Raw genomic sequence first — 10,629 nt, 5'->3', positions numbered from 1 at the left:
ACACACACACACACACACACACACACACACACATACACACACCAAACCCAGCTTGTTGGAAGTCATAAAACATTTCAGCTTCACTCACTTTTATTGAAGCCTCTTCGTTACCATCAACCCAGCGTGGAGGCCACCAGCTCTGCTGAGCCTCCCTCCAGTTTACCACACAAGAAAAAGATGCTAAAATTAGCTGTGCGGCTAAGCTAACGTGCCCTCACATGGGGATCTCAACCAGAGACTTTAAACACGAAGGACAGAGGCAGGGTAGATGGCAGCTCTGTGGTGACGGCACTTTAAAGAACACCCCCCCCCCCTTCAAAAAATAAAAGGGGAGGAAAGAAAGTTAACATACATCCTGACAGTTTTTCTAAACATAAGGATTTAAAACTCCCACTGGGCTTTATGTAGTTTTGGGTAAAATTATTCCAGTTGAGGAAATTTACATGAAACAAAAGATCTGAAGCTCAGTAACAAGAATCGTACATTTTTTAAATTTAATTTTTTTGCAGCAATAAAACAAAGTGCAGTATCCCTGATCAACTGCACCCGATGGTTCATTCAGTAAAACCAGTCAGCCAAATTTATCACAGTAAAGAATAAATAAATCTCATTTTAATTTAGTGCAAATACACTGAAACAGAGCAACAGTTCCTTTTTACACCAAGGATGTCATTTTGTTGTGACTGTAGAAACTGAACCTCCATGGAACAAAGGAAATCCAGTAAATATGCTTCACATTATTTGTTTTAACCAAAACAGATTGAATAAATATTACAAACGTTCAAATCACAACAGTTTACAGATGTTGTTTAGATCTGCCTGTTTTAGTTCCATGCATATTCTTTTAACGACATTTACAACATTTTTTTTATGAAGGTCTTGTGCTGTAAAATGATCGTACATGGTTGTTTTTATACCTCTGCTGTATCGTAGATCCAAACTCGGCCCTCCGAGTCGCCCACAGCCACCTCCTTCCCTCCTGACGACCAGCGGACCCGGTTCAGCGCTGACGCTCCCTCAATGGTCACACTGGCTGTTGGCACCTAGGGGGCAGAAAATAAAGACAATCCTCATTTGACACACCTCAAAGGAAAATCATTAACTTTTTTATGGTTTTAAAGTTGGCTTGCACCTTTTGACATGTTTTCTGTTTTCTCTTTACAAACAGGAAACAAGATTTTTTTTTAATACATGTGACAAAAGGTACTGTGCAAAGTACACAAAATGAAAAAACTAAATACAATAATTAAATTAATTTCAATTCAGTTTATTTATACAGTAGTCCCTCGCTTCTTCGCAGTTCGTTTATCGCGGACTTGAACTATCGTGGTTTTTCAAAACAAGATTGGACATGACACGCAATTGGCGGATTGATGGATGAGCCGCACGATCGGCATGGAATTTTTATTTAAAATAAATTATTTTAAAGTAATTAGCACCTGCTGCATCTTCATGCAGCCCAAGTTGCAGGATAAACTTCCTGCTGCAGCTGATCAGCTGTTCTCTGTGCAGAACGTGTGAAGTGGGTGTGGCCAAAAGTGCTTGTAGGTGGCTGAGAGCAGAGGAGGCAGAGAGAGGGAACTCATGACATGCTGTGCTCTTTTAGAGCGTTTAGAGTTTAGAAACATTGTTTAGAATATTGCAAGAGTGTAGGAGGAGTTTAAAACACCTTTATATATATATATATATATATATATATATATATATATATATATATACACATATTAAAATAAACTACTACTTACTATTTGTACTACTATACCTACTTTGTGGTTTTTCACTTATCACGGGATAAATCTAACAAGGTTGAGTCAGGTCCTCTGGACAGATTCTTCTTGTTGAAACATTTCATCTTTTATCCAAAAGACTTCTTCAGTCTGAGGAGCTGCAACAAGCTCCGTCTTATAAATAACACCTTCTCGTAGGGGAGCTGTGTATATAAATACACCACCTTTGGAAAAGGAGCGGATCAGAACCCCGGAGAAACTTTAGAAATAAATGAAATGATCATGTAAGTCCTGAATGAAACAAATTAAAATGAGAAAACCTTCAATTAAATGAGTGAAGCTTTAAAGGACTTCATAACCAGATTTAGTTTATTTTAAAGCCTCTCAAGAACCTGCAGGTTCTTTGGAGTGATTTCCTTCTATTTTCAAACCTGAATAGGTGAAATAATCGCCTCAATGCAAGTTTTTTTTGAAGCATTGCTTTTTTTATTTTGTGACTCAAATTTTGCTTCGTCTCTTTGATTTTTGGGAAATAGGAAAAATATGACACGGACCACATTTGCCACATAAATAAAGCCGCTTCACTTGAATCCACTGGAGGTTAAAACAACAAAGCTGTCAAATTTATAACTTCTTATTCAACTGGACACATGCAGGGCTATTTACTGTTTAATACCGCATGCATGCTTGCCATTATGGGTTTACTGGTTTTGTTTTCAGTGCTCATGTTGCACCTTTAAATTCTCCTAAAAACATATGCAGGGTTTCCATAAACTGTTTCTGACATGTGGCAGGCGAGCCTGACATATGTCACCAGAGGAGACAGAGGCCTGGGCATCATGTCTCCTCGCACACCGAGCTTCTGCGCATTTCAAGCAGAGCTAACCACAGACCGACTGCCATTAGCCTGCTAGCTTCTACTGCCTGTGTGAGCGTGGATGTGAACTGTGCGCTTTAAACTGGCTGTGTGTCTGCGTGTGCGTGTGGTGGAAATGAGAACCAGGCGCGTTGCACGGCCCTGTTAATGTTGTTATGACTCGCTGTGTTTTTTAATATGATGGCAACAATGAGAGCCTGTTGCTGTTGGACTGACTTGCGGGTGAGCGAATGTGCGCGCCTGTGTTCGACGCATCCGTTTGCGTGAGTGTGCGTCTGAGCAAATGTTTCTCATAAAGCACATTGTTAGCCAAGTTAGGACCCCGATAATGAACTCTTCCTCTGTCTGTGAAAAGGCTGCTGTTGAGGGAACCATGGGAAACCGTCGTATGTGCTGCAGGGGGAGGGACCGGCAGCTCTGATGGGCTCACACAGAGGCAGCATTAAGGAAGGAAGATGCACAGAGATGTAGCTTAAAGTGAGAAGATGTGACTTTTAGTTGTTGGGAGTGGGGAGAAAATTATATGACTGCGGGAATATTACAAGAATGGAAGGAGAGCGTCGTGATGCAGACTTGTATAGAGGTTGAAGTCGTTGTGGGTGTTGTCTCCATGGAAACCAAGAGAGAAGCAGAATGGAGGATCCTTTTATCCCTACTTTTACCTGAGTGATCAAAGGTTTGATGCCCACTCTACTGGCAGCATTGTGAGAAAGTATGATTTTTCAGAATCATGCTTGAATGTATACCACAAGCATGATAAAAGAAACCATTCTCACCAGTGGGCTGAACCTGAAGATGCAGGAAATAGACAAGAACATTCTCAAAAATTACAATAACCCGCTCACTAACATGCTAATGGTTTTGTTGTCAGAAAATACTTTAGAATAGACTCTGGTCAAAAGGGGAACAGAAGGTCATTTTTTAAACTGTCTTACCTGTTGCTGGTAGTTCTTTGAACAACCTCAGTTTGGACAAATAACCTAATCAAACTGATGAGCTAACGGCTGGTCTGAGTGGACTAAAGTAGACTGCTGTGTCTTAAAACAACTTCAATCTAAAAAAAATCATAGTAGGTTACTCAGATGCTAGTAAATATTTCTCTACATCATGCTGTTTTCACAACACACTGTTATTAGCTGTTTTTTTAAGACAGGAGACAGAACTGGAAGTGGCAGAAATGAAGATGTTGAGGTTCTCCTTAGGAGTGACAAGGATGGATAAGATTAGGAATGAGATCATCAGAGGTACAGCACAGGTTGAACAACTGGGAGATGAAGTTAGAGAGGTCAGACTGTGATGGTTTGGACATGTCCAGAGGAGGGACAGTGATACCCACTCTTCAGAGGTCTACACAGTGAGTCATCCTCCTCCATCTCACTCTGTCCTCTGCATCCTCTGTCCTCACTCCAACTACCTCCATGTCATCTCTAACTGCATCCATATATCTCCTCTTTGTCTTTTTCCTGGCAGCTGCATTCTATCATCCTTCTACCATTATACCCACTGTCCCTCCTCTGGACATGTCCAAACCACTGTCACCAACAGTCCTTCTCACCCTCTTTAGTGTCCAGCCTCCTATACAACTCATCATACACCTTCTGCTTTGCCTTAGCTACTTCCCTCTTTGATCTATGTCCCATCTCCTTATATTCCTGTCTCCTCTCTTCAGTCCTCACACTGTCCTATTTATTCTTGGCTAATCTCTTTCTTTGAATGGCGTCCTGCACTTCACTATTCCACCACCAGGTTTCCTTATCATCCATTCTCTGTCCAGATGACACACCAAGTACCTTCCTACCTGTCTCTCTAATTACTGTTGCTGTAGTAGTCCAGTCATTTGGAAGCTCTTTCTTACCACCCAGAGCCTTTAACAGCTCCTCTCTGAATTTCTCACAACATTCTTCCTTCTTCATATTCCACCATTTCATTTTCTTCTCTGATTTTACTCTTTTTCTCTTCTTCACAACAACAGTCATTCTACCCCCAACATCCGATGCTGTCTGGCCACGCTCTCCTCTGCCACAACCTTACAGCCCCCAATCTCCCTAAGGTTTCATCTTCTACACATAGTGTAGTCGACCTGTGCACTCCTTCCTCCACTCTTATAGGTCACTCTATGTTCCTCCCTCTTTTGGAAATAGGTGTTGACTACAACTATTTCCATTCTCTTGGCAAAATCCATCACCTTCCTGGTTTCTTTCCTTGATGCCAAACCAACCCATCACTTCCTCATCCCCTCTGTTTCCTTCACCAACATGTCCATTCAGGTCTGCTCTGATCACCACTCTCTACTCCTTCCTTCCAAAATATATCTTTCTCCTCCCCATCACATACAACCTGTGGAGCATAACCACTGACAATGTTTAGCATCAGACCTTCTACTTCTACCTTAAGACACATCACCCTATCTGACACTCTTTTCACCTCTACTACGTTATTTGCCAACTCCTCCTTCAGGACCACCCCTACTCCATTTCTCTTTCTATCCACACCATGGTAAAACAGTTTGAACCCTGCTCCAATGCTGTGAGCCTTGCTGCCCTTCCACTTGGTCTCTTGGACACATAAAACATCTACCTTCCTTCTCTGCATCATGTCAGCCATCTCTCTACCTTTGCCTGTCATTGTCCCCATGAGGATCTCCACTTGGCACCCTCAGTCCTACATTCTTGACTTTACTCTTCTTCCTCTGTGACACGTTTCCCTTCTCATAGTCTTCGACTGAAGGTGTTGATATGATGCAAGATAAAACTGCCTTTTTTGTAAAAAGAAAAACAGACATTTTCAACATACATGTCTTTTACATGTAACACATTTAAACAATGACACAAATTTTATTTCTGGTGGCCTTAAAATATTTGTCACCCCACAGCACTGCAAGAGTCAAATGTTCTTATTATTTTCATGGGACTGGGCTGGGGCTCCCTGCATGTGGTCTCCAGCACATCTGCGTGCTCCTCTGAAGGGACGCAGAGTGGGAGGAAGATGGATCCTGAGGTTATCTGAATGTTAGACAGAGGTTGTAGAAATGTTAGTGGGTGGGAGCCATGAGAAGAAGATGTCACCCAATCTGATTTAAAGCAGTGCTGCGGGAAACGCCTACAGGGGAATCTTGAATCGTGTGTGTGCGGTTCAGGCTGAGCTCCAGCAACAGACCCAGAGGCTACCAAATGTGCATGCTTTGTCAACATAGAAAACATGCCTGTCTTGACCTAATTTCACACACCTCTGTGTCGTTGTTGAGGTTCCACAGGTCTAAACGGCCCATGCCGTCCACGGCGGCAAAGGTGGCGGGATGCACAGGCGACCACATGACATCATACACATAATCAGCGTTGTCCTCAAAGGAGTACAGGGGCTTGTTGTGCTGAAAGACAGACAGAAACAAAATATAGATCAGTGGAGGAGGGTTTGAGGGGCAACGTGTGAAATGGCACTGTACATAAAAACAGAGAGAGCAAGGGATTACAGAAGATGACACACCAGAGATAGAGAGAAAAGAGAGACACCGAGAGAGGAGGAATGGAGAGAGGGAGAGAGCGCGCTTCAGACAGAGCGGCGCTGCCTCAGCCTTGGGGCCTGTCTGGGTGCAGAGTCTAATTAAAAAGCCTTGCACATTCACACAGCGCCATAAAACCGCTGGGAGAGATGAAAGGGAAGGGCCCTCCACAAGGTGTACTGTAACCTTAACACAACAGCTGTCTGGGAGATGGGAACAGATAGGGAACGGGGGGAAAGGCAGGGGTGGCAATGGACGGGAAGAAGAGGCGCTTGAAGTAGGACGTACGTCTGTTTAATCTGCACTTGTATGTGAACAGGTTGACTGAGCCAGGATTATTTTACCCCAAGCTTAAACCACGATCAAAGTTTTGGCTGTTTAACAAATACATCAGCCGATCTTCAACTTTAACATAAACTAACATCATTAAAGAATATCTAAGTGCTGAGAGACTGGATGAAAATGTACATGGGAAACTTGTCGGTGCTCTCTAGTGGACAAACTGTGTCACACTGACTGGTTTGGAATTACCTGCATCTTAAAATGTGACTGAGGGCTAATTTTGATAGGGAGTACATTTAATGCTACTTATAATATTTCTACTTTACTCAGTTTTTGTACATTTTACTGCTTTATTTACTAGTTCCTTTTAAGTGAAATAATTTACATTAAGTAAAGTGTAGTAAGCTAAAGAACAAGAAGCACAGTGTAGCAGACTGAACTGAAAAACGAAAGCTCTTACAGCCTCCAGGACTCATTTTGTATAATAAGTATCTTAAACAAGAAAAAAGCTATTTCAGAAAGATGCATGGGCAGCACGGTGGGGCAACCGATAGTGCTGCTGCCTCTCAGCGAGCAGGTTCCTGGTTCAAATCCCTGTCTGGGGGTCTTTCTGGGTGGAGTTTGGATGTTCTCTCCATGCATGCGTGGGTATTCTCCAGGTACTCCAGTTTCCTCCCACAGACCAAAAACATTCATGTTAGGCTGATTGGTAACTCTAAATTGTCCCTAGGTGTGAGTGAGAGAGTGAATGGTTGTTTGTCTCGTTTGTCTCTTTGTCTGTGTCCCTGTGATGGACTGGAGACCTGTCCAGGGTGTCCCCCTCCCCTCGTACAGTGATTGCTGGACATGGGCACCAGCGACCCCTGTGACCTCAGATGGAAGAAGTGGGTAAAAGATAATGGATAAATACCTAAATATTTATTTTATGAATGAGGGAAAATGTGTTTTATCAATACAACAGAATTTAAGGGCTTAGGGATCATTTTCCCAGTAATTTTCAGGTACAAATTTAACACTGTGTATCCATGAGCCATGAGTGCCATCAATAATAAATCAGACTTTTATATTTTACAGTTGCAATGTGCAACATTTTGATATAGTGGCAGAAATGCTAAATAATATTTCCTGTAATCCTATTAGGTGGCACGGTGGTGCAGTTGGAAGAGCTGTTGCCTCTCAGTGAGAAGGTCACCAGACCCTATTGCCAGGGGACTTTCTGGGTGGAGTTTGCATGTTCTCTCCGTGCATGCGTGGGTTTTCTCCACTTACTCCAGTTTCCTCCCACAGACCAAAAACATGCATGTTAAGCTGATTGGTAACTCTAAATTGTCCCTAGATGAGAGAGAGAGAGACAGAGAGAGAGTGAATGGTTGTTTGTCTCCATGTGTCCCTGTGATGGACTTGGACCTGTCCAAGGTGTCCCCCATCTCTCGCACTGTGACTGCTGGACATGTGCACCAGTGATCCTCGCTACCCAAAAAGGAAGAAGCAGGTAAATATAATGGATGGATGTAATCCTGTTAGCACAGTGTCAAATTAAGGTTTATGGTTGTTAGATTAAAACATCTTCCTCACACATCAGTCATGATGCACCATCAGGTCTCCAAAACAGCTCAGAACTGACACGAGCATCAACTTCAGAGCAGGACCTTGGTGTGTTTTGCAGTTACTACAGTTTTTAGACAATCCAATGGCCACAGTTTGCTCTGGACCTTGAATCTGTCGATTACATTCATCTTTGTACAGTTGCCATGGATGAGCAACAGCGACCAAAGTTTTTCATTAATACTTCAGTGTGGACAGAATTAGTTGCAGCTCCAGCTTGTGCTGCATTAAAGAAAGAGTATACCTGTATACAGCAGGCAGCTCTTTACAATAATAATAAAAAATCATAACTGTGTTTATGAAGCAAGAAACAGATCAGTCCTGATATTTAGTTGAATAGCTTAAATAAACAAAATGTTTTTCATAATCCTGTTAATATGAATCATTAAATGTAAGCACCAGTACTAATAATCTGTAAATAATTTAAATGCCACAGACACCATGCTTAGCCCCAAGAATCTTCACAAAGTTGGACTTCTATTGCAAGGTAATCATGTGTAATCCCGTTTCTCAGACTGACAGTCGGGATTTCAGAGTTTACAAACTGCGTTCCTGACAAGTAGAGTGGGAGGGGTCGTAGAAAGGAGACAGGTTGGCTGCAGGGGCAAAAAAAAAGAATGTGATGTGCTTCTCTTCCTCATTCCTGCTGTTTCTCCCTCCCCAGCTGTTCTGTGAGTGTACACGTACACACACAACACATCAACACAAACGGAGCCGAGCCCATTTCAAGCCTGGACTGAACCAGTTCTCCAGTCAGACTGGTGACAGCAGAGGTCATTTTGTTTTATCTCACAGCTTCTGCGCTTGATGAGCTGAGAAAATCCTATTAAATTATTTGAGTTGTCCTGTTTTTTACTCTTCCTCGAACACAGAACTATCCTCTATTATCTATCTTTTTTTGTTTTATTATCATAGCACAGTTTGCCACAAATCCCCACTTTTGTCCACCATTTAAATTAGTCATGAACTGAAAACAGTTATGGTTTGTAAAAAAAAATAATTAAAAAAACTGTTAATTTTTCTATTTTCCTGACTCAAAAAATGTAAACACCTGTTGTGCCTTTTCCCACCACTTTTAGAGAATGTGATTTGGAAAAATAGGTTTGAAAACTAATTTCAAAATGGAGCTTAATCCGAGTGGCGCCACGCATGTAGAAACATGTTGTCATTATTTTTTGTTGTTATATACCTGGATGACTGAGAAAACAAACTTTGTGTTTTTGAAACCATTAGTGAAAAGGCCAGACTTCAGGGGTATCTGAGGCAGGCTTGAAACACAAGAGTCAGGGTGGCTTCTGGGTAATACCAGATGGCTAGGCCTCAGACTGACGAAGCCTCTTGGATGAGGGGCGAAACGTTTCTTTTTAACAAAAAACGAAGTCCAGATGACATGATTCAACCTTTTTTTGTTGTTATATACCTGGATGACTGAGAAAACAAACTTTGTGATGTTGTCATTATCTTTTCTATGAGGAGAAGACAACCATCCCTGCATGCAGCTCTGCAGAGCATTCTGCCACACCTGAGACTATCAGCCCTAAATGTGCAGCACCTGCCAACAAATCATTTTCAATTGTCAAAGAAAAGATATAAAAACTATGAACTGTTGTAAAACACTGGCACCTGTTCGGCAAACCCACTTTCCAGAAGCAAAGGAAAAGTTTCACATCCTGAACTATTAATTAATTTTATTAATTATTATTATAATATTAATGTATATCATATATATAATATAATATAATATAATATATATATATATATATATATATAATAAATATATATATAATAATAATATAATAATATTTATATAGTATATTTATTAATTATTATTATAACATTACTTATTCTTGTAAAAGAGTCCTTGAGGCTCAATGAGATTAACCTGTCTAAATAAAGGTTGAATGAATTAAGCAGCTAAAATATTGTAATAAAAAAATCATTGAAAAACTGAAAATACTATCTTATTATTAATTATTTCTCTGACTTTTCTTCAAAGTTGCAACCATCAAATTTTAGATTTGTTTAAATGGAATGAACAAATTTCAGATTAAAGCTTTTAAAGAATTTAAGAAAATATAAAAAAGATTAGACTTACTTTTCCTTGATTCTCAGTGTTCACATGAAACTGGATGCTGTCTGGAAAAATGTTCTGATTGTTTCCAGCGTTATTATTATTATTATTAATAATATTACAAAAGAAAAGAAAACAAAGTTGTCTGAAATAGTCAGAAATAGTATTAAAGAAAACAACATGGACGTTCTAAGTAAACCGCGGCAGATCTCAAAATCATTGTTTTGGTACAGCTCCTAATGTTTCTCAGTGATAAAAACACGGTGCTTCTGTAACATGGCACTAAAAACAAACATTGAGAGAAGCTAAAATGAGAAATCTATGCAGTGTCTGGAAAAAAACTGGTTGAAGTGAAAGTTTTGAGTCCTTCAGCAAAACACTGACCTGTTTTAAACTGGTCTGCTATAAATCCAGACCTATCTGAAATCTCCCAATCTAGATATAAACTCCAGCAGGATAGATTAGATAAGATTAGATTAGACAAGACAAGACAAGACAAGACAAGACAAGACAAGACAAGACAAGACAAGACAAGACAAGACAAGACAAGACAAGACAAGACAAGACA

The 10,629-nt window shown here is 40.6% G+C and overlaps 1 protein-coding gene across 1 annotated transcript in view; it reads right to left on the bottom strand.

The window, feature by feature from the left end:
- The window catches only part of LOC119425621 (cytoplasmic dynein 1 intermediate chain 1), a 99,665-nt gene that overhangs the window by 1,961 nt on the left and 87,075 nt on the right, over nt 1-10,629 (bottom strand). The window contains exons 15-16 of the mRNA XM_037693156.1: nt 5,831-5,971; nt 918-1,043 (exon numbers count right to left, since the gene is read on the bottom strand). Coding sequence (XP_037549084.1) covers nt 918-1,043; nt 5,831-5,971 — 267 coding nt within the window. The remainder of the gene's footprint in view (nt 1-917; nt 1,044-5,830; nt 5,972-10,629) is intronic.

The sequence above is a fragment of the Nematolebias whitei genome, chromosome 19, assembly GCF_014905685.2.
Source record: "Nematolebias whitei isolate Nwh7 chromosome 19, NemWhi1, whole genome shotgun sequence".
Lineage (NCBI taxonomy): Eukaryota > Metazoa > Chordata > Actinopteri > Cyprinodontiformes > Rivulidae > Nematolebias > Nematolebias whitei.
Note: the sequence above shows the minus strand (reverse complement) of the source record. Positions and strands in the feature narration are given on the sequence as shown.